The 25,421-nt window shown below is 38.4% G+C and overlaps 1 protein-coding gene across 4 annotated transcripts in view; it reads left to right on the forward strand.

Annotated features, from left to right (window-relative positions):
- The window catches only part of Parp16 (Poly(ADP-ribose) polymerase 16), a 76,287-nt gene that overhangs the window by 35,975 nt on the left and 14,891 nt on the right, over positions 1 to 25,421 (forward strand). For all 4 annotated transcript variants that reach the window (XM_067157440.2, XM_067157422.2, XM_067157431.2 and 1 more), the window contains 2 exons: positions 1,737 to 1,902; positions 4,351 to 4,486. In XM_067157440.2, the coding sequence (XP_067013541.1) occupies positions 1,737 to 1,902; positions 4,351 to 4,486 (302 nt within the window). The remainder of the gene's footprint in view (positions 1 to 1,736; positions 1,903 to 4,350; positions 4,487 to 25,421) is intronic.

Raw genomic sequence — 25,421 nt, forward strand, 5'->3', positions numbered from 1 at the left:
TCTCTGAAAAAGCTTTTTGTGGCACTCTCTCTTCTCAGGCATTGTGTGTGACATAATTTATGCAACATTACCTGATAACAGGGAGATCTTTGGGAAGAATTAGGGCAGTAAATGAAAGTGGCACACTCCTCATTCTGTTGAGGGTTCGAGAAAGTGTTATGAGCCATTTAGTGCTTTGTGTGGAACAAGAGGATGGGTATTTTGAACATATTTTGTGAATAAATTGATACTACACAGTAACAAAAGTGCTCTGTTTATTTATATTTTTCTGTATGCCATTACTCAAGGCTTTTGTCTACACAGTAGACTGACCCATTGCACAGGTAAAGCAGAGATGTTGCCAACATATTGTGAGTTTGGACTTAAAATCTACTCCTCTGAAGCACCTGTTACTTTAAGCCACTCGACTTAACTGAGCTGTATGAATCTGTAGTAAGCAGTACAACAGGGGAAGCAGTTGTCTTGAAGATCTTGGATTAAGGTGGATTGACATCCATCTGTTTCATAGCAGACCAGTGAATTTCAGCCGATACAGCCAAGGTGTGTTCATCCTTGCTTACTCATTATCATTAACACCGTCTCCTTGGAGATAGAAGTCAAGATACCAAAAATTTTTTTTTTTTTTTTAAGTTTTGTCCATGTCTTTAAAAATTCTAAGCAGTAACCAAGCAGTAGAGTAAGATCATCTATCCCTGAGCTTCTACCACTCAGTGTCTTTGTAATTGTGAATATTGAAGATGAAATGCATCCAGGCATTGTGCATTCACTGCAACATCACTGTTATGTTTTGTTACAAGTTGCTTTATGTGATGTAGATGTTGATTCCCATAGGGAACCTAAAATATTTGTCCTGAATGAGTAAATTTATAATACCAATATAATGGTCCGTTATTGGACATTATAAATTATCCAGCTAACTCATTCTTGGTTGCCTGCGTTTCGCTCTCGTGTGCTAAGTTAGGCTCATCAGTTGAGACTTAGCACACCACCCAAGACACAAGGCTAGTGCATACTTTGGAGGCCACTGCATAGGCTATTTGAAGCCACCAGCAGTGCCAATGCACTATGAGAGCTATGTCTCAATTTCCAAAAATAGATGCCTGCCTGGCCATCAAATGATGTTGATGTTGATTCCCATAGGGAACCTAAAATATTTGTCCTGAATGAGTACATTTATAATACCAATATAATGGTCCGTTATTGGACATTATAAGTCCCAACTGACGAGCCTAACTTAGCACACGAGGGCGAAACGCAGGCAACCAAGAATGAGTTAGCTGGATAATTTATAATGTCCAATAACGGACCATTATATTGGTATTATAAATTTACTCATTCAGGACAAATATTTTAGGTTCCCTATGGGAATCAACATCTACATCATTTGATGGCCAGGCAGGTATCTATTTTTGGAAATTGAGACATAGCTCTCATAGTGCATTGGCACTGCTGGTGGCTTCAAATAGCCTATGCAGTGGCCTCCACGGTATGCACTAGCCTTGCGTCTTGGGTGGTGTGCTAAGTCCCAACTGACGAGCCTAACTTAGCACACGAGGGCGAAACGAACTAGAAAAATCAGTAGTGAAATTAAAGTTTTGTTCTAATTTGCTAGTTAATTTGTGTTTAATTATATTCATTCTTTGTCATTTGTGTAATAAATTTGTGTTTCTTCAGGAATTTTTGCCTCTTGATTGTAGTTTTCCATTTTCCTGTGAATTTTTCCTTTCTTTTCTCAGAATTCTCTGTTTGGTCGTGGAATCTATCTGTCAAGTGAATTGTCAGTAAGCCTTCCATATAGCCCAATGGGATATGCATGGGGTCGGAGTCTTCTAGGCAGTCAGCTGAGCTGTATAGCGCTATGCGAAATGATAAACCATCCCGACGTCAAGTGCCAGGATGAAGGTGAGAATTTAGATCAACATTCTCATAATTACTACAGTTCACTGAATTATAGGTTTACTGTAAAATCTAATTGACGTTTTAGTAGAATATAAGTAAATGAACTGAATGGAATTTTTTTCTTTTACATACATCCTCATTATAGACTGTTGTACCTTTTAGCATTCAATTTGTATCCTCTGTGAATGAACTAAAAACCTCCACAATTCTTAGGTTAATGTTATAATTTTGACTGACTAATCTATTCATTCATAAAATCATACATAGCTGTTGATGCATATTGTAACATGACAGCAGGGGTGATATATAAGGATACAACTGGAAGTTTTAATTTTGACTTAAGTTTTATTTACTGTATTTACTCACATATCGGCCTCACTTATTATGCCAATTTTAACGTCACAAAATAGGGTGTTCGGCTATTATGCAGAAAATTTTCCGACGGTTTGACATATCATAGCCATTGAAACTACAAGGACGGATCAAATATAAACTGTGGATTCAACACTATCTTTGATGAGTCCCTCAAAGTATGTTTGCTACTTTCAATCCCTGGACGGAACATTCCATCAATGTATGACATGAGGTTAAGCGATCTCAACAAATGGAAATCGTAGGGCGATAAGTCCGGGCTGTAAGGAGGGTGATCAAGTTGAATCCAGTGCATTTCCTGTAGTTTGGAAACTGTTAGAGCTGCAGTATAGGGCCTGGCATTGTCGTGGAGGAGGATCACCTGTCGATTCGGTTGGTCTCGTGTTTTGTGGCGTATACATTCCTCACCTTGTTCAACAGCTTGCAGTAGTAAGCAACATTGATTGTGCGTTGCTCATGAAAAAGATCAATGAGCAAAATGCCTCCCTGGTCAAAAAAAGAAACCAGTTTAAAGAATCTTGCCAGCTTTCCTCTGCCACTCCTTACTGGCTTGTTTGGATTCGGGAGTGTAGTGGTGGACACACATTTCTTTGCAGGTGACGATCTGATGATCTGACTCAAAACTGCAAAAGTGCAAACCTTGCTGTAAGCCTCTGACAGACCTCCAGACGTCTCAACTTCTGATTTTCGGTCAAAAGGCGAGGGACCCATTGAGAACACACTTTACGGAACTGTAGGTCGTTTGTGATGATCGCTTGACAGCTCTCATAACTTATTCCAACATGATTTACAATTTCTGATACTTTCGCCCATTTATTGTCTTCAGGAATGTCTTGAACTGCACAAATGTTTTCGTCTATAATGCTGGTCCAAGGAAGCAATCGTGTTGTTGATTTTCGACACGTTCTCGTCCTTCCTTGAACTCTTTTTTTTTTTTTTTTACAAGTTGCTTTACGTCGCACTGACACAGATAGGTCTTATGGCGACGATGGGACAGGAACAGGCTAGAAGTGGGAAAGAAGCTGCCGTGGCTGTAATTAAGGTACAGTCCCAACATGTGCCTGGTGTGAAAATGGGAAACCATGGAAAACCATCTTCAGGACTGCCGACAGTGGGTCCTTGAATTCTTTATGCCAGGCAAACACATGCGACCTTGAAATGTTTGATCACTGAACTCCGGAAAATTTCTGTTGCTTGAACTCCTTCATGAGCAAGAAATGTTATAATTATGCGTTGCGCAGTGGAGGGGTTATTACATTTTTATGTAAAATAGTGGAAAAGCAGACAGTTTTTAAAATACATTCAGAGGGCAGCCCTGTATTGGTTCTCAGTTAGCTTTCATGAGAACCTTTTGATTGGAAAAGGAGCAAACAAGTGATTATTGCAGTTACAGAAGGAGAAATTTGTTAACTATTTTAACATGCCATGTAAAGCCATATGTGGATGTGAACTACATTGAGGTGAGACCCTGTTCTTACCACATGTGAGCTAGCAGGTTATTGTCTGAAACTCTTCTAAGAAAGTGATTTTTCTGAGTTCCTGTAAACTTGCGAACAATGGTTCAGCATCTAAGACACAACCCTAGTGGAAAAAGCTATGTTCTATAATATTGTGTGAAGCTGGGAAAGCCAGAGTTAGTGTGTCAGTGGTAACAATAAAGGGTGTTAAATTACATTTTCTGAGTGTTGACATAAATATTTCTTATGGCTGGGGTTATCCGAAAATTTGTGTAATGTAACATGACGAAATGTGTGACGGAAGTGTAACCATAGCAACGGGCAGTGATGTAAGGTATGAATGGATGGTCAGACTGTGTTACCTAGCAGCTGTGCGGCTGGTTGCCATCTGAACTGAGCAGCCGTTAATGAATGGCCATGGCCAGGATGGCCATGACCAGGAGACATATTTATGATCATTTGATTTTTGCAAAGGGAAAAGTGTTTTGTTGTCTTTTCTTTATGCCGATGCATAACTTGTCTCTGTGGTGTTACGGGCTCAAAGTGGACAGCTGTTCTGATTTGATGAATCAGTTTGAATGGTACTGTATTATAATAACCAATATTAAATTTATACTTGCAGAGTCTGGTCCATCACGGTCAATTACTACGGACAGTATTGGTGGAGAGGTACCCAAGAAATATTTTGTGGTACTCAACAGTGACTTAGTCAGGGTCCGTTATCTCCTAGTCTATAGCAAACATTTTCAAGGAGCAAGGTATTGTATGCTTAATTTAATACGTTAAGAAAACTAGCTTTGTTTAATATTTCTTTTTAATGTTACATCTTTGAATGTGCTGTACTTTATCATTAATTTTTTTTTTTTGTGATGGAGTATTTGCTCATGTTTATATTGTTTTTTTAATTGAATGAAACAGCTAACTTATTAATGGCAGTTAGCAACAATCCTGCATCAGCTTTGCGATGATATCTCATTACCTACATTGTTAGAATGAATATTACAGTTGAGTATTGATAGGTTGTTTGAATGAGGCAAAGTTTACATCAAATCACTGAAATCTTACTTTGAAGACAACATTTTAAAGTACAGTAACTTGAAAGAATTTTTGCAATTATGAATATTGCAAGTGGAATCTCTCAACCAATCACAATACAAGAAGTACACAAATTAATTGCAAGATTAAAAAGTAACAAAGCAGCAGGCCTGGGTGGAATATTTAATGAATTAATTGAGGACACCAGCACAGATCTACTAGATACCTGGATTGAGCTCTTCAATAAATGCGTACAGGTTGGACAAATACCAAGTTCTGGGAGATTTGCCACACTGAAGGTGATCTACAAAGGAAAAGGCACCACAGATGTTGTAAACTCATACAGAGTGATAGCTCTGAAAAGTAATCCTTTCAAGCTATTCACAAACATCCAAATAAACAGGCTAAAAAGCCTCTTAGATAAACAAATTACAGAACAACAATTTGGTTTCAGAAAGGGATGCTCCACTCTTCAAGCAGTAGAAAGCCTCCATGGAAATATAGATGAGGCACAGAGAAAACCGAGGCAAAAATTCTACGCAGTATTTGAAGACTTTTCCAAAGCTTTTAACTGTATTAACAGGTGGCTGCTTTTGTACACACTATTATGATTATTAAGCATATGGAATTTACAAAATGGACAAGTATATACAATATTGTACAAAAGAAAAACCTGCAAAGAATACATGACACTAAGTAGGGAACAATTACACATGGATATCTAAATTGTTTATTCACTGCACTAGGGATACTGAGACATCAGCAAAGTCTTTTCGGTCTCCACTATAAGCACGCAGAGGGCATCTGTCCATTATATGATGCATGGTCTGGACTAAAACACCACAATCACATGCTGGGGAGTCCCTGAAGCCCCACTGGTGAAGGGATAATGCAGATCTTCCACAATTAGTGCAAAACCTGATAAACATGAAAGACATACTGGCCCAATTCGTTAAGATAGTTTACACTGTCCAAATCTCGAAAGAAAGTCATCCAGAACAAGGGGGTACCACAGGGAGATCCTCTTAGCCTCCTGCTCTTCAGTGTTATGGCAGCAGATATAAGCCAAATATGTACACCTTCAGTAGTCATGTACTTATATGCTAATGACATGGTTCTTGCTTCGACATGTAGGAAAGGACTACAAGACTGCATAAAGAAACTTGAAACCTGAGCCGGTAACAGTGAGTTTGATAAAGATGTTGATTCCCATAGGCAACCTGAAATGTTTGTTCCGAATGAGTAAATTTATAATATCAATATAGTTGGTCCGTTATAGGACATTATAAATTTTCCAGCTAACTCAAGTTGGGGCGAAACACTGGCAACCAGGAATGAGTTAGCTGGAAAACTTATAATGTCCAATAACAGACCAACTATATTGGTATTAACAGTGAGTTTACCATAAACCAAAGACACAGTGCAAATGATCTTTAAGAAAGGAGGAAGAACAACTGGTAAAGACATTGCCTTGTTACACAATGAGCCAGTAAAAATTACAAACGCCTTCAGATATTTAGGAGTAACAATTCAGACAACAGCCAAATCATTTAGTCTTCACACTAAAGCATGAACAACCACCACCATAGCAATGAGAAACATTTCAAACACCACACAGTTATCACTACCAACAGCAATGAACTAAGGCCTAAAAATCACATGGATCAATCTCAAATACAACGATCTAAATACCATTGAAAGTGTGAAAGCAAGATTCCTGAAAGCAACCGTGGGAGTCTCAAAGTACACTCCCTCTAGACTAGCATACCATATTTCCCGGCATAATCGTCGCCACCGCGTAATCGTCGCATCCTTCATTTTCAATACAAAAATCGAACTTTAAACATTTAATCTCATAATCGTCGCATGTCCAAATTTTGTTCACCAATCTGGTTAAAATGTAAATGGAACTGCAATGTAAGTTGCACATGAATGCGCAATTTAAATACGTGTATGGTTTCTGGGCAATTTGGCAACACAATCACATTTGCGAGATGTTGCACAACGTATAAATAATACCGGTATATGTACGACGCATGGCTTACCGGTAGGCTATCGGCAGTTTGACAACGTGGTCGGGAGACAGTGTACAGTTTATTCACCACCTACATATTATGAGTTGTCATTTGAAATACATAAGGCTGTAAGTTATTGCTTATCGGCAACTTCGCCAGGAAATACCGGTAGTCTCCAAGAGCTTCAAAAGGACTGGGATTTCAAATGCACTAGACGGACCCGAAGATGACGCAGTGTGGCAAAGACAATGAATCTGATACTGGTTTTAACAGCGGCGAAGACGGCGCATCAGATACCGAAACCTGCGATAGCGACACAGAAGATTTGGAATAAATTGTGTACCGGTAAGTCTGTATTTCACAACAAAGCGATAATTTTTTGCAAGTGTAATATTTTAACGTTTTTACTCAAATTAATGACAATTAACTTAATACGTTCATTTTTATTTTCAGGTTGGAAAAACATTCGCCGAATTGTTGCGAATAATTATGAATTTTGTTTTAGACTATTTTAATTATTTTGATGTATAAACGCGAGTATTACGTGCATCTTAAATTTGTATCAAATACAATTTAGTTATAAATACATTTTTTGAGTAATACAAATACTGGTATTAAAAATTATTCATATAATGGTCGCACCCTACTTTGTTATAAAAAGTGCGATGATTATGCCGGGAAATACGGTATGAGCTCGCCCGAGAAACATTCCTCACAGAAGACTTACCATGCTCACAACTTGGCTAAAAAGGAACAGGCAAGAAAAGAGAGCGAAGATAGAATCAGAATTCTATACAAAACTGATGCTATGATTAATCGAAACTGGGCAGGACCAAAGAGCAAACTATGCAGTCCAATAAAAAGACTACCGGGTGAGGTGGCCATGCAGTTAGGTGCGCGCAGCTGTGAGCTTGCATTCGGGAGATAATGGGTTCGAACCCCACTGTCGGCAGCCCTGTTGATGGTTTCCCGTAGTTTCCTATTTTCAGCAGGCAAATTCAGGCCATGGCCGCTTCCTTCCCGCTCCTAGGGTTTTCCTATCCCATCGTTGCCGTAAGACCTATCTGTGTCAGTGTGACGTAAAGCCAGTTGTAACAAAATAAAATAAAAAGACTAGCATTTCACAGATTTCATCATAAATTTTGCAGGAGGCCAGAATACCACGAACCATCGTGGGACTGTATGTGTAAACTCTCAGAGAGAGTGAGATAGAGAGAGCGTGTGTGAGCGTGCGTGCGCGCGCGTGTGTGTGAACAAAACAAAATCTCTACTGGAGTATAACATAAAGAACTCCGGGGTTTGATTCCCAGCAGAGTCAGGAATTTTAACCACCACAGGTTAATTTTGCTGGCATAGGGGCTGGGTGTGTGTGTCATCTTAATCATCATTTCATCCTCATCACGACCCGCAGATTGCCATCAAATCAAAAAACCTGCACCTGACGAGCCGAACTTGTTCTTGGACACTCGCAACACTAAAAGCCATACGCCATTTAATTTTCCTATTAATATTACTTTTTTTTTTTCCCTTCTGAAATACACTTACTGTGACCTTAATATCTCATTATTTGAAATAATTATCATGTTGTTTTTTCTGTGTGTGTGAATATTTTATTCATCTTGTTTCTCTAAGTGCTTCAAGATGATAGCAAATACTGCATCTCTTTCACTGTGACATAACATTCCCTGTGTATTAAAAATACATTTTTTTCTTTTCCTGTCCAGCTTTTCAGGGACCATACCAATCAGTCACTACTGATCTGCATTTAGGGCATTCCCCCAGGTGGCAGATTCCCTATCTGTTGTTTTCCTAGCCTTTTCTTAAATGATTGCAAGGAAATTGGAAATTTATTGAATATCTCCCTTGGCAAGTTATTCCAATCCCTAACTCCCCTTCCTTTACCCCAATTTGTCCTCTTGAATGCCAACTGTATCTTCATATTGTGATCTTTTCTACTTTTAAAGGCACCACTCAAACTTATTCGTCTACTGATGTCATTCCACGCCATCTCTCCACTGACAGCTCGAAACATACCACTTATGATATAGATGTTGATTCCCTTAGGGAACCTGAAATATTTGTCCCGAATTAGTAAATTAAGGCCAGCGTTTTGCCCCTGTGTGCTAAGTTAGGCTCATCAGGTGGTACTTAGCACACCCACCAAGACACATGGCTAGTGCATACCGTGGAGGCCACTGCGTAGGCAACCAGGAATGAGTTAGCTGGAAAATTTATAATGTCCACTAACGGACCATTTATATTGGTATTACATACCACTTAGTTGGGCAGCTCTTCTCCTTTCTCCTAAGTCTTCCCAGCCCAAACATTCCAACATTTTTGTACTGCTACTCTTTTGTCGGAAATCACCCAGAACAAATCGAGCTGCTTTTGTTTGGATTTTTTCCAGTTCTTGAATCAAGTAATACTGGTGAGGGTCCCATATACTGGAACCATACTCTAGTTGGGTTCTTACCAGAGACTTATATGCCCTCTCTTTTACATCCTTACTACAATCCCTAAATACCCTCATAACCATGTGCAGAGATCTGTACCCTTTATTTACAATCATATTTTTGTGCCTACCCCAATGAAGATCTTATATTAACATCTAGGTACTTACAATGATCCCCAAAGAGAAGTTTCACACCATCAACGCAGTAATTAAAACTGAGAGGACTTTCCCTATTTGTGAAACCCACAACCTGACTTTTAACCCTGTTTATCATCATACCATTGCCTACCGTCCATCTCACAACATTATCAAGGTCATTTTGCAGTTGCTCACAGTCTTGAAACTTATGTATTACTCTGTACAGAATAACATCATCTGCGAAAAGCCTTATCTCTGATTCCACTTCTTTACACATATCATTGATTGATATATAAGAAAAGATAAAGTCCAATAATACTGCCATGAGGAATTCCCCTCTTAATTATTACAGGGACAGATAAAGCTTCACCTGCTGTAATTCTCTGAGTTTTATTTTCTAGAAACATATCCACCCAAACAGTCACTCTTTTTTCAAGTCCAGTTGCACTTATTTTTGCCAGTAGTCTCCCATGATGTATCCTATCAAATGCCTTGGATAGATCACATAAAATCAGCTTCATGGTCCGTATCGCACTTCCATTTGAGTAAACTTATGATGATTAGAATATATAGTTTTTCTTTGGGCACTTTTTAGAAAACTGGGAGTCAAATTATTTTTAAGGCATTCCTTCAAAAACACTATATCTTTTGTCACTTTTGAGGTAGGTGTTAGCTTCTTTGCTTGCCTGGTTGGCATTAGGATTACATAAAATCAGCTTCATGGTCCGTATCGCACAAAAGATATAGTGTTTTTGAAGGAATACCTTAAAAATAATTTGACTCCCAGTTTTCTAAAAAGTGCCCAAAGAAAAACTATATATTCTAATCATCATAAGTTTACTCAAATGGAAGTGCGATACGGACCATGAAGCTGATTTTATGTAATCCTAATGTCAACCAGGCAAGCAAAGAAGCTAACACCTACCTAAAAAGTGACAAAAGATATAGTGTTTTTGAAGGAATGCCTTAAAAATAATTTGACTCCCAGTTTTCTAAAAAGTGCCCAAAGAAAAACTATATATTCTAATCATCATAAGTTTACTCAAATTGGATAGATCAGTCGCAATACAGTCCAATTGACCTGAATCCAGGATATCTGCTATATCTTGCTGGAATCCTCCAAGTTGAGCCTCAAGTGGAATAACATTTCCTAAACCCAAACTGCCTTCTGTCAAACCAGTTATTAATTTCGCAAACATGTCTATTATAATCAGAAAGATTGCTTTCCCAAAGCTTACATGCAATGCATGTCAAACTGACTGGCCTGTAATTTTCACCCTTTCCTTTATACACAGGGACTACTATAGCAACTCTCCATTGATTTGGTATAGCTCCTTCGTGCAAACAATAATCAAATAAGTACTTAAGATATGGTAGTATATCCCCCAAAACCTTATCAATTCCAGCTGCTTTTCTAGTCTTCAACTTTTGTATCATACTGTAAATATCATTGTTGTCATAGGTAAATTTTAATACTTCTTTAGTATTAGTCACCTCCGAGCTCAATACCTGTAGTCGCTTAAGTGCGGCCAGTATCCAATAATCGGGAGATAGTGGGTTTGAACCCCACTGTCGGCAGCCCTGAAGATGGTTTTCCGTGGTTTCCCATTTTCACACCAGGCAAATGCCGGAGCTGTACCTTAATTGCGGCCACGGCCGCTTCCTTCCAATTCCTAGGCCTTTCCTATCCCATCGTCGCCACAAGACCTTTCTGTGTCGGTGCGACATAAAACAAATAGCAAAAATATATATATATTAGTCACCTCCTCTATCTGGACATTATCCTTGTAACCAGAAATCTTTACATACTACTGACTGAATACTTCTGCCTTTTGAAGATCTTCGCACACACACTCCCCTTGTTCATTAATGATTCGTGGAATATCCTTGTAACCTGTTTCTGCCTTAAAGTACCTATACATACCCTTCCATTTTCCACTAAAATGTGTATGATTGCCAATTATGCTTGCCATCATGTTATTCTTAGCCAACTTCTTTGCTAGATTCAATTTCCTAGTAAGTTCCTTCAATTTCTCCTTATATCGACAGCCATTTCTAAGTCTATTTCTTTCCAACCTTCACTTATTCTTAGTCTCTTTACTTTTCTGTTATAGTGGATCTTTACCATTCCTTAGCACCTTTAATGGTACCAACCTATTTTCACATTCCCCAGCAATTGCTTTAAACCCATCCCAGAGTCTGTTTACATTTTATTTACCGTTTACCACCTATCATAGCTACTTTTTTAAAACTCCCTCATGCCTGTTTTATCAGCCATATGGTACTGCCTAATAGTCCTAATTTTAATATCTTCCTTTCTTTCACATTTGTTTTTAACTACCACAAAAACAGCTTTGTGTTCACTAATACCATCTATTACTTCGGTTTCTCTATAGAGCTCTTCTGGTTTTACCAGCACCACATCCCTCTAGTTGGTTCCATCACTTTCTGAATCAGATGCCCTTCCCATATTAACTAATTTGCCATTTGTTGGTCATGCTTCCTGTCGTTCGCATTACCTTCCCAATTGACATTTGGTAAATTGAGATCACCCGCTACAATCACGTTCCTTTCCTTATCATTTCCCACATAGCTGATTATCTTATCAAATAATTCTGAATCAGCGCCTGCGCTACCCTTTCCCGGTCTGTACTCTCCAAGGACATCAAGTTGCCTATTATCTTTAGAGATGAGCCTTACCCCTAGAATTTCTTGTCATCTTTAACTTTTTCGTAGCTTACAAATTCTTCTTTCATCAGAATGAATACTCCCCCTCCCAGCATTCCTATCCTATCTCTACGATACACACTCCAGTTCCGTGAGAAAATTTCTGCACCCGTTATATCATTTCTCAGACATGATTCAACTCCTATTCCAATATCTGGTAAATACTGTATATATCTATTAAATTAATTTTATTCCTTTCTTTACAATACTTCTACAGTTGAGGACTAACATTTTTATGTCATCCCTACTTATTTTCCAGTTCCCTAGACCAACCCGTTTCCCTGAATGTAACTCCCTGTAACCATTCTAAACAAATTTCCTCACTTATATGTACCACTGCGGTTTAAGTGAAGGTCATCTGAGCGCAGATTCCTATCTTCTACCCACTCATTAGGATCCAGAAATCTCAGTCCCGGTTTCCCACATACCTACTCCATAGTCTTATTTAAATCCCCAATCACCTTCCAGTCAGTAACCCCTCCTACACAGTATTCCAGCGATAACAATCTCCGCCTCCTTAAACCTCACCCGTGCTGCATTTACCAAGTCGCACACATCCCCAAGTATGTTAGTACTTATACCTGCTTATCTTACGTTGTTAGTACCAACTTGAAACACTACCGCCTTCTCCTTTCCCTCCTCCTCCTCTTTTACTTTCCTCAACATTTGCCTTAACCTAATTCCTGGATAGCACTCTACCCTGGTACCCTTTCCTCCATACACTTTCCCCACATGTCTAACAATGGAATCCCCCATGACCAGAGCCTCAACCCTACCCATCTCATTTGATCCCCTCCCTTCCTGATCAGTCCTATCTTTCCTGACAGCTGCAGAAGCTACTTTCTCCTCCCTTTTCTGCATCCCAGACCCTGTTCTACCTGTCTTTTCCTATCCACTACTCCAGAGATCCCTTTCCTACCTTTTCCCTTTCTCCTACTTCCACGCTTCTCAGCAACAGTTCCCTGTTCCTCATCTTCCATCGGTTGTCTACCCCAGTGACTCGTACTGATTTCTCACAGATACCTGTCCTGAATTCTGATCCTGAATGGACCCCTTTGCCTACAATCCCCTTCCCCTTAAAACATTGTACCACCTGTCTTCTACACTTCCTTCCTTTCCTTCCCATCCCTCTTTTACCTGTTTGTTAACGTCATTGACTTCCTACTTATCATTCATTACCCACTCTTGATCTACTTACAGTAATGATATCCAGGTAATTTGTTCTCTCAGCTTGTCATTGACTAGTCATCTCCATTATCATTTTGACTGTCAGTCGGAGGTAATATTTTGCACCATAATTTTATTGTAGTTCTGGGTTTTACTTCTTCCAAGCGTTCAGTTGGATAAATCACATCTTTAATGGGGACAATATACAAAGAATCCTGCCAGATATATTCTGGTGTCCTCTTATGTACAACCTGTGACAATAAAGTTCTGTGAATGAAGTCTGAATGGTCGATCCAGCAACACTGGCGACACAAAACACTGCACCTGCGTAGCAGCTGGTTTTGACCACCTGCTCCCAACATCGTTCAGTTGAGCATCGTGTGTGTGCCGTGTAAGACCTGTTTGACACAGTGCATGTTCAGTGTGTTGGTTCTGAATGGCGAACAGGAACATGAACGACCAAAAGGTCAATGTACGGTTTTGTTTTAAGCTTGCCAAGATATCCAAAGAAACACATGCGATGCTGGTACGTGTTTATGAAGATCAAGCACTGTTCTTGAAGTGTGTTTACGAGTTGTTCGCCCGTTTTCGAGGAGGCCGGGAAAGTGTTTCTGACAACCCCTGTAGTGGAAGACCGGCGACCGCCATCAGTGACGAAAACATTGAGAAGGTGAGGACATTAATCATGAATGATCGGCGATTAACTGTGCGCATGATAACGGATGAACTACAGATTAACCGTGAATCCGTGCGACAAATCGTTATCCAGAAGTTAGGGAAGAGGAAAACATGTTCTCGTGTTGTGCCACATCATTTGACTGACGATCAGAAGCAGGCATGTTTAGAGGCTTCACAGGATTTTGTCGAAACGGCGGATGCGACACCAAATTTCTTGAACTGTATCGCCACTGAGGATGAAATGTGGAGTCTCAGGTACGACCCTGAAACGAAACGGCAAAGCATGGAATGGCATTCTGCGGGATCCCCTCGTTGGAAAAAGGTCAAGAGGCGAAAAGTCACGCATCAAACTCGCTTTGAAAGGAAAAGGATTTGACGATATTCCTGACATCCAATGAAACGTGACGAGGCTTTTGAACACCATCCCAGAGGAAGCCTTCTTGCAAAGTTTCCAGGACATGTATCGCTGATCTCAGCAGTGCCTAGCAGGGGCGGCTTTTCAGGTGAAGTAGGTGAAGTGCCACTTCACCATTTATTTTTATCAAAATGAATTTTTAAAAATGTAATTTTCCTTTGACATTTGTTGGTTTGCGGAAAGAAAATGTTTTTTGTACGGCGTTCGGAGCACCAAGAACTCGTATCACTTGATAAGAACCAGGGAAATTGACGAAAGTGCCGGCTGTTGGCCACCCATAACACGGCGCGTGAGCTTGAGTGAAGACGAGAGATTCAGCAGCTGGCTCTACCTCCCAAGTGCCGCTTGGCCTTGGCGGTTGCCATGACAACCGTGACGTCACCCGCGTACTTGACTCATAGCGAAATGTGCAAGTGAAGTTGCGGGAAGATCGGAATGTTTCGTCTTCCCTGCGTCATCCTGTGTGAAGTACGAGTACTTACGCGTCGTGGTTCATTCGTAGTGTTGTGCTGTTTTATTTAAACATGTATCCTGTTTATGACATAGTGTGTATTTTATTAGAAGGTCCATTTATACGTTGGAGAAACGAGGATCAGAATGAAGTTCTACGTTTTGGTCGCCCTACTGAATCACTGCAAATTTGTGCTACAAAAGAAGTGAATCATTCCGGTATATCTTACAATCTTAGTTTCAAATGATCGTGGTTGAAGGAATTTTCATAGTTATGCTCCTCTCCAGTCCTACAGAAGTTGTTTTGACGGCCCTGCTTGCTTTTTAGCAATAAAAATGACGTTTGGAATAAGCAAGGATTTTCAGCCCTTTTGAACATAACACGTTCTTTACATAAGTACTCAGACTCTGCGGAACATGAAATGCCAGCTAAATTTGAAGACTTTGGAAAGAAACTAAAATACGATATCTGATGCCCTGAAGGAAAATTGTAGACTGTATACTGTACAGTTCAATTAAAATGTACGTTTAAATAGGCTTTTCCTTCAGTTGGTAATATACCGTAACTATTTCGGCTTCTAGCGTCAGTAAACAGCTGTGCGTCATAAATTAAAACACGACAAAATGTCCAGCTCTTCCCGAGGGTGCCGCGCTTCCGTAATTATTGTTAGTCTCCCGGTCAGATCTTATCTGTACTTTGCATTATAGAGCAAAGGCAGCCACACGGTTGCCGCGCTATGACGTTACACAGCACTCCGGTCTGTATACATTTTTGCTCACGTGCTGGACCAGCTGGACCCTTCGCCAGACACAGGTACGAGGTACGAGTACAAAACAACCAGAAACAACACGTAGTTCCTAAATCTGTCGCTGGAAACAGAACGGATTATAGCACTTCACTATATTATTAAGCCACGAGCCGCCACTGGTGCCTAGTTATGGGAGGGGAATATTTTGAAGGACAGTAAGGTCACTGCAGGTTATAAATTTCATTTTTTGTTCGTATTGAAGATCTATTTGTGATACAGATTCTTATAATTTTGTTAAATACCACCTATTCAATACAATAAAAACGTAATAAAAACTTACATATTTATTTTGTTGATATGGTACATTCACAATTGAAATATCAAAGAGGTTCAACCTTTTCAATACAAAACGTGTTGTATAAGAAATTCACAACATAATATTTATTGAATAATAAGGACCGGTTTCGACGCTCACTGCGTCATCATCAGCTAACAAAGATCAACAAATAGGCAAAGTACATGTCATGAATGATTTACATTAATAACTCTTGTATGGCTGAATACAAATGGTGAACTGCTTTGTCATAAAAGCTAGGAGAAACTTGAGTAAAATATGATAATGTGATGTGACACATAAAACATAGTGGTTTGATGGGTAAAAATTATGCATAAAATTGAACTGATGCTATGAGCATGAGAGTCTGAATATGGTGATAAAACTATGTGGTAAAAATAATATAATGGTAAAATTGTCCACTCTTCTGTTGTTCACTTCAGGCACATAAGTCCAGGTCCGATGTTATATAGTCAAACCAATAAAAAAATTTTGTCGAGGCCGGGACACCTGATGTTGGGCGATTGAATAAGGTTGCTCTTCAAATTAGTCTCAGCTCAACAGGGTAGTGAATCTTTAAGAGAGGAAAGAAAAACTAAATTAGTGAAATGGAAGTCTAAATCGAGTTCGGTCAAGGGTGATAGAATATGAGACTCACCTTGTTTGGCGTGCTGAGTGTGTGGTGTAAGAAGAGTTCTGGACTAGTGAGAAGGTGTGACTGAGTGGCGAAGTTAGAGTGAGAGGGGTGGGGAGGGGAAGTGGAGAGGAGAGGGGTAGGGAGGCGGAGTTTAAGGTGGGTCAGGAGGGCGGAGTGGCAGTGGTGTGGGACGTAAAAGAGTACTGTGGAGAGCGTGAAAGATCGATTTTTTCTCTCGTGGTTTTTATACCTCTAAAGACTTCTATTAGGTAGTCGAAAAGAATGCTGGATTTTTCTGAGATTTCGTTAAGATTTAAGTTAGGGTTAAAAAATTGGTCTAGGTGAATAAAACAGTTCTCCGTAACGTCGAGTAAAGGGCCTTTATTTATGTTTTTGAGAATTTCTAGGTCTTGTTCTATGGTGGTAAAATTATGCTTTAAGTCATGTATATGTTGGCCTATTGCGGAAAATCTATTATATCTGATGGCATTAACGTGTTCTAAGTATCTAACTTTGAAGCTGCGCCCGGTCTGTCCGACATATGAGGAAAGACAGTTATTGCATTGAAAACGGTAAACACCTGACATTGCATAAGTGTCAGACCTGTTAACTGATTTGGAATTGTGAACTATATCTATGTTTCTATTGCTGGTTCTGTAAGAAATTTTAATATTATGTTTCTTGAAAATATTCGTTACACTGTGTATATTTTCATTAAAGGTGAAGGTGGCGAATAGGGCAGGGTTATGTCTTTCTTTGGTTAATGTTGACTTCAGTCTATGTTTACATTTGTTAATGATGCGTTCTATGAATGAGGCATTATAACCGTTAAATTTAGCAATGGCCCGAATGGTGTTCAATTCCTTCTATCACCCTTGACCGAACTCGATTTAGACTTCCATTTCACTAATTTAGTTTTTCTTTCCTCTCTTAAAGATTCACTACCCTGTTGAGCTGAGACTAATTTGAAGAGCAACCTTATTCAATCGCCCAACATCAGGTGTCCCGGCCTCGACAAAATTTTTTTATTGGTTTGACTATATAACATCGGACCTGGACTTATGTGCCTGAAGTGAACAACAGAAGAGTGGACAATTTTACCATTATATTATTTTTACCACATAGTTTTATCACCATATTCAGACTCTCATGCTCATAGCATCAGTTCAATTTTATGCATAATTTTTACCCATCAAACCACTATGTTTTATGTGTCACATCACATTATCATATTTTACTCAAGTTTCTCCTAGCTTTTATGACAAAGCAGTTCACCATTTGTATTCAGCCATACAAGAGTTATTAATGTAAATCATTCATGACATGTACTTTGCCTATTTGTTGATCTTTGTTAGCTGATGATGACGCAGTGAGCGTCGAAACCGGTCCTTATTATTCAATAAATATTATGTTGTGAACTTCTTATACAACACGTTTTGTATTGAAAAGGTTGAACCTCTTTGATATTTCAATTGTGAATCTCAGTTCAATACGGGAAAATGAAGTTTTTAACTTATAATGATATGGTACATGTTTCGCTCCTTTTTCGTGAGCATCAGCCAATTATCATTTACTTAAGGTTATACAAGATCATGAATCTATTCTATTGGATTAAATTACGCTTGTAAACCTGATTGACAAATCTTATAATATTTTACAAGTCGTATAACAATAAAATTATGTCTTTAAGTTAAAACATATTTGTCTAAAATCTATCTAAGTCTAACATTTTATTGATGAAACTCATCTGGTGAACATCCTTTAAAATTATTTTTAAAAACCCTTTTGAGATCTTGGTAATTGTATTGATTCAATGTTGCTTGACTTGTATGATTGTCGTTGAAACTTCATTAACTATGTTAACAATTTTTTACAGTTGATAATTGCCTATGTTATGAACATGTGACTTGTTCTCGATGTTGCTGGAGTAACATTTGTACAAAATGTATTGGCATTAATTTTATGTTGTCAATACGAGAATATTGTTCATGAACAAACTTACTGGTGAATAAACACTTTCTGATGTGAGGTAGAATTAGAATTGTTCTCGTATGTTCCAAATTGGGCTTGTTGGTATATTTTTCTTTCTGCTGCGTAATTGTCTAGTGTTACTCCTAGCCTCTTGAGAACTACTTGTTCTGTTTGCACAAGTGCACATTAGAAAGTGTTTATTCACCAACAAGTTTGTTCTTGAACAATATTCTCGTATTGACAACATAAAATTAATGCCAATACATTTTGTACAAATGTTACTCCAGCAACATCGAGAACAAGTCAAATGTTCATAACATAGGCAATTATCAACTGTAGGAAATTGTTAATATAGTTAACGAAGTTTCAACGACAATCATACAAGTCAAGTAACATTGAATCAATACAATTAGCCAGATCTCAAAAGATTTTTTAAAATAATTTAAAGGATGTTCACCAGATGAGTTTCGTCAATAAAATGTTAGATAGATTTTAGACAAATATGTTTTAACTTAAAGACATAATTTTATTGTTATACGACTTGTAAAGTATTATAAGATTTGTCAATCAGGTTTGCAAGCATAATTTAATCCAATAGAATAGATTCATGATCTTATATAACCTTAAGTAAATGATAATTGGCTGATGCTCACGAAAAAGGAGCGAAACATGTTCCATATCAACAACTTAATAAAAAGACAAGAGAAACTGATTTAGGTAACTCACTCGAACTGTGTCATAAGAAGTTCGACGATACGGCCTAGCTTATTTCAAAGCAACAAACTTATTTCGATAAGTGTCTTGATCACATAGAAAACCTGACTCAGGAAAACTGCAGTTTAAGGTAAAAAATAAAATCCCTAGAGTGCCGAGTGAATGGCGTGGAAATGTACTCAAGAAGGAACACAATTGAAATCCAGGGGGTTCCTGATATCCAAAACGAAACTGTACTGGACACAGTTAAGAAGATTGGACGGGCTCTGGACATAGAGGTGAAAGAAGAGATGGTGGACGCGTGTCATCGCCTCCCGAAAGCCCCGCACCAACAACACTGCGGAATTATAGTGAAGCTGGTAAGGCGAATGGACAAAGATCTGTTCATGGAAAGACGGCTAGTGAAGAGAAACCTCTCCACCAGGCATGCAGATCTTCCAGGCGACAGTGTCATCTATATCAACGAGAGTCTGTCACCGCAGAGAAGAAAACTGCTAGCCCAGGCCCCAGTCATCCGCAGAGAGAAGGACTACGTGTACATATGGGTAAGAAACGGAGTCATTAAAATGCGTAAAACTCAGGGTTCCAAAGTAGTTGTCATTAACAACCAGGATGACCGAGCTCGATAGCTGCAGTCGCTTAAGTGCGGCCAGTATCCAGTATTCGGGAGATAGTAGGTTCGAATCCCACTGTCGGCAGCCCTGAAGATGGTTTTCCGTGGTTTCCCATTTTCACACCAGGCAAAAGCTGGGGCTGTACCTTAATTAAGGCCACGGCCGCTTCCTTCCCACTCCTAGCCCTTCCCTGTCCCATCGTTGCCATAAGACCTATCTGTGTCGGTGCGACGTAAAGCAACTAGCAAAAAAAAAAAAAAAAAAAAAAAAAGCAACCAGGATGATCTAAATAAGCTGTAAATTAATGGATGACATTAGGCTTAATATTTATTATCAAAATGTGCGCGGGTTAACAACAAAACTTGATGAACTGAGTCAAAACATTCAGGCCAATGAATATCAATTGGTGGCCCTAACAGAGACTTGGCTGGACTCTACTGTGTTCGATAGTGAGGTCTGTAGTGAGCAGTACAGGGTGTACAGGGCTGACCGTAGCACTAGGAGGGGTGGGGGTGTGCTCACTGCTGTCAGGAGAGGATTAACTGTGCTCAAGGCCGAACAGGTCACAAATAGTTTTGAGGGGCTCTTACTGAAAGTTGTCATTCAAGGAAAGGTATGGTATTTCGGTAATGTGTATGTACCACCTTCCTCAAAATCAGCTGTCTACAGTGAAATATTTGGATGGCTAGAATCTCATTACAAGCTACACAACAGTAATGTCGTCATTGTCGGTGATTTCAACATACCATCAATTAGTAACATGAACAGTGATTTGAACACAAATACGCAAAGTCAGCAATAAGAAATTTTATTAATCTTCATAATCTGTTCTTATGTAATTCAGTTCCAAATTGTAACGGAAAAACTTTAGACTTAGTAATGACTAATCAAAATATTTCAAATGTTGAATGCACAAGGAGCACAGACCCGCTACTGCCAGAGGATGTACACCACCCGGCCTTAGAAATAGAGCTACGAATTACATTGCATCGGACTAAACTTAACACTACCCCCCAGACTTCATATAATTTTAAAAAGCGAACTACGAACGACTGTTCATGAGGCTTAGAGACACGAATTGGAACTCTCTCTATGAATGCACTGAAGTTGATGCTGCAGTAGATTGTTTTTACGGCAACCTTTATTCAGCTATAAACGAATCTGTTCCCACGAATAAAGCAGGTAACGGCAAAACATACCCCATTTGGTTTACAGATAGCATAATTCGAAAATTGAAAGGAAAAGAATATTACAGAAAGCGGAAGCATATTATGGAACATTATGATAGCCAATATAAAATTCTGAGAGCTCAAATTAAATCTGAAATTAAGTCCGCACACAGAAGATACATTGAGACAGTGGAACAAGGTATCAACAAGGACACTAGATATTTCTGGGCATACGTTAAAAATAGGAGAAAGAATAGTAGGGATTGCGACACTTACAAATATGGCAATAATGTACTAGATACTAAGGATGAAATTGTAGAAGGTTTTGCGGACTACTTCCAATCAGTATATTTCCCGCATAAGGCACAATCTGCATATTTAGAAGAGGTTGAAGTAGCATTTAAAAAGCTGAAACCTAAAGCATCTGCAGGACCAGACCATGTGCCACCGTACGTGATAAAAGGTTGTTCAGAAGTTCTTAAGCATCCACTTCTATTTATTTATAATTTGATTATTAAAACATCTATATTTCCATCCGTCTGGAAGCTATCACGAGTGTGCCCCATACTTAAATCAGGGGATCCCACACTAAAAAACAACTACTGGCCTATTTCTATTTTATCTGCAATAGCAAAAGTTTTCGAATTTATGTTATGTAATCAACTAACAACTTATTTAAGACCTCTTATATCAGACAAACAACATGGTTTTCTTTCACGACGTTTCACAGTCACAAACCTGGTTAACTTCACTCAGCGAGTGTCCACAGAACTTGACACGGGTGGACAAATGGACGTAGTATTTACAGATTTCGCAAAAGCATTCGACAAAATTAATCACGATGCCCTACTAAGTAAGTTAAACCTGTTCGGTTTCTCGAAACAACTGTTGCATTTTTTCAGTTCCTATCTGGGTGATAGGAAGCAGTTTGTTTCTTTCCAGAGACATTCTTCTCGGGAATACCCTGTAAATTCAGGAATAATTCAGGGGTCGAATTTAGGCCCTTTAGTTTTTCTCGCATTCATCAATGACTTGCCTGAACAAGTGAAATATTACAGCTGTCTGCTATACGTCGACGATTTCAGAGTGTTCAAAGCCATTGAAAACATAAACGACTGTGAACAGCTTCAGCTAGACTTGAAAAATGTACTGGAGTGGGTGACTGAAAATAAACTGTACTTAAATGTAGAAAAATGTGTATTGATGTCGTTCGCCAGAAGGAAAACTCCCGTCCACAACACTTACAAGCTAGGTGACATTGATTTACGATCGGTTTGCGAGATGAAAGACCTCGGGGTTTGTTTGTTTTTTTACGTCGCACCGACACAGATAGGTCTTATGGCGACGATGGGATAGGAGAGGCCTAGGAAGTGGAAGGAAGCGGCCGTGGCCTTAACTAAGGTACAGCCCCGGCATTTGCCTGGTGTGAAAATGGGAAACCACGGAAAACCATCTTCAGGGCTGCCGACAGTGGGGCTCGAACCCACTATCTTCCGATTACTGGATACTGCAAGTAATCAACTTCATTTTCCGTATCAAAATTTAATCACTAAGTTTTGCAATATTTAAAATTCTTCCACCGTTTTGATACTTTTTTTGCCTTTTGGCAAATTTTTTATTTATTAACAGTACATGTTTCGTTCCTTATTTCGGAACATCCTCAGGTGTTATTGTAGCTTAGGTGAATTGCTAAGATTTAAAACATGTTAATTTGCAGGTACGGTACATTGATTCACTTAAAAACTACTAAAATTACCAATTAAATTAAATGATATTAAAAACATTGTAGGGGTTAGCGTGTTAATGATATGAGAGCGGATGATTACATAGTTGGTCAGCTTAAAAACTATGTCTATTCATTTGAATAGTTGTTAAAAATTTCATTTTGTTACATTAAAATGTCTGTTTGCAGTTAAAAGTTTAAAAAAATGTTTGACTTCGTAACACTGTTCAAATTATTGAATGTTTTATCTTCTGTTCCTTCCAGGTAAGTTGTTATATATTATGAGTTTGTTTATGGTGCCTTTGATTGAGTCTAATGTGGAACTTTGAAGCTGATTGCTGAACAATATTTGTGAAGGGAGCTTCGTTTCAATTTCTTGCTATGTTAGACTCCAATTCTGCTGTGACCCTGGAGGGACGTTTGTTGCTGCAAAGCAAAAACATGTTAATTTGCAGGTACGTTACATTGATTCACTTAAAAACTACTAAAATTACCAATTAAATTAAATGATATTAAAAACAGTTTTTAGCAACAAACGTCCCTCCAGGGTCACAGTAGAATTGGAGTCTAACATAGCAAGAAATTGAAACGAAGCTCCATTCACAAATATTGTTCAGCAATCAGCTTCAAAGTTTCACATTAGACTCAATCAAAGGCACCATAAACAAACTCATAATATATAACAACTTACCTGGAAGGAACAGAAGATAAAACATTCAATAATTTGAACAGTGTTACGAAGTCAAACATTTTTTTAAACTTTTAACTGCAAACAGACATTTTAATGTAACAAAATGAAATTTTTAACAACTATTCAAATGAATAGACATAGTTTTTAAGCTGACTAACTATGTAATCATCCGCTCTCATATCATTAACACACTAACCCCTACATTGTTTTTAATATCATTTAATTTAATTGGTAATTTTAGTAGTTTTTAAGTGAATCAATGTACCGTACCTGCAAATTAACATGTTTTAAATTTTAGCAATTCACCTAAGTTACAATAACAGCCTAGGATGTTCCGAAATAAGGAACGAAACATGTACTGTTGATAAATAAAAAATTTGCCAAAAGGCAAAAAAAGTATCAAAACGGTGGAAGAATTTTAAATATTGTAAAACTTACTGGATACTGGCCGCACTTAAGCGACTGCAGCTATCGAGCTCGGTCCTCGGGGTTTTATTCGACCACGAGCTTACATTCAATTCGCATATACTGAAAGTGGTAGCTGAGTCGTACAAGACCCTAGGATTCATTATCAGGAATATAAAACCCTTCAAAAGCACACAAACTTGCATTCATCTGTTCAATACCATAGTAAGACCAAAAGTAGAATATGCCAACATCGTTTGGAGCCCTAGGTGTCAATCATATGTCTATTAGATTGAAAAATTACAAAAAAGATTTTTAAAATACTTACAATATAAAAAAACTGGCTGCTATCCCCGTATGGTACCCTATAGTGATATCCTTTTAAATTTTGGAGTGGAGAGTTTAGAAAGTCGCAGACGGAAGGATGCAGTAAAATTTCTTTTTAAAGTTGTAAACTATACTATTGATAATCCTGAATTACTTTCTCTCCTAAATTTCCATGTACCTCGCAATTCCAGAAATAACATAACATTTTTAAATGCAAAAACCAGGATCTGTGCCCATGATAACTTGCCAGTAAACAGACTCTGCAGTATCTTCAACAGTGCCATTCAGAAAAATAATGGCCTTGACTTCAGTTTGCCATTGCGTGAGTTGGTAACTGAGCTTCATAGCGCAATTGTGTGAAGTCCTAAAAATAGGGGAAATTGTAAGGTGAAGTTCTATAATATTATGCAATATAATGTATTGCTTCATTTATTTTATCATTTTACTTTGTCGTGTGTCGTTCCACCGCATTAACATAAGGTTCTTTAGTCTTTAGAAAAATACTTTGATATTTTATATCAATATTATAGGAAATTAGATAAAATTGTAGAATAGAGTTTAGATATAAGTTTCACCGTGTTAATTGTAGCTTATCTGTTGTAGTTGCCACTGTAATTGGGACACTAAGTCCTGTAGTGTGCAATAAATAAATAAATAAATAAATAAATAAATATGTAAGTTTTTATTGTATTGAATAGGTGGTATTTAACAAAATTGTAAGAATTTTTATCACAAGTTAGGTCACTGTCGTGCATTGTTCATCTATGTTGATAGTACAGGACTATTCACCGAAAGTTTTTGTCACCGGTTGTATAACATCACAGAACCATACGAAGGTCGAGTCATAAATCATAGCAACTATTTCTTTCCTCGTGAAGAGGAGACAACACGGAAAATCTAAGATATGTATTTGGAAATATAGGGCATGTACTTATGCATAGTGCCTGAAGACAAATTCTGACTTCAGGAGATTCTCGTAGTAAAGTGACAGAACACAGGCCATTGGTAAACATTGTTTTATTATGGTATAGACAGCAAGTACACAAGACAACGTACAAAGGACAGGTCTCCACTAGTTACAGACCTTTGAAATAATCACCCAAGATTTCCACTGTGCGTTGCCAGCAGTGGGGCAGGCGCTGAATACAATTCGTTGCATGTGTATCGCTAACGTGTGACACCTCTCTCCAAAATGCTGTTACGATGTCGTCTTTGTTAGCAAACCTTTGTCCACGTAATGGCTTCTTGACTTTGGGGATTAGATCATAGTCACATGGGCTTA

Source organism: Anabrus simplex, chromosome 1, assembly GCF_040414725.1.
Source record: "Anabrus simplex isolate iqAnaSimp1 chromosome 1, ASM4041472v1, whole genome shotgun sequence".
Taxonomy (NCBI): Eukaryota; Metazoa; Arthropoda; class Insecta; order Orthoptera; family Tettigoniidae; genus Anabrus; species Anabrus simplex.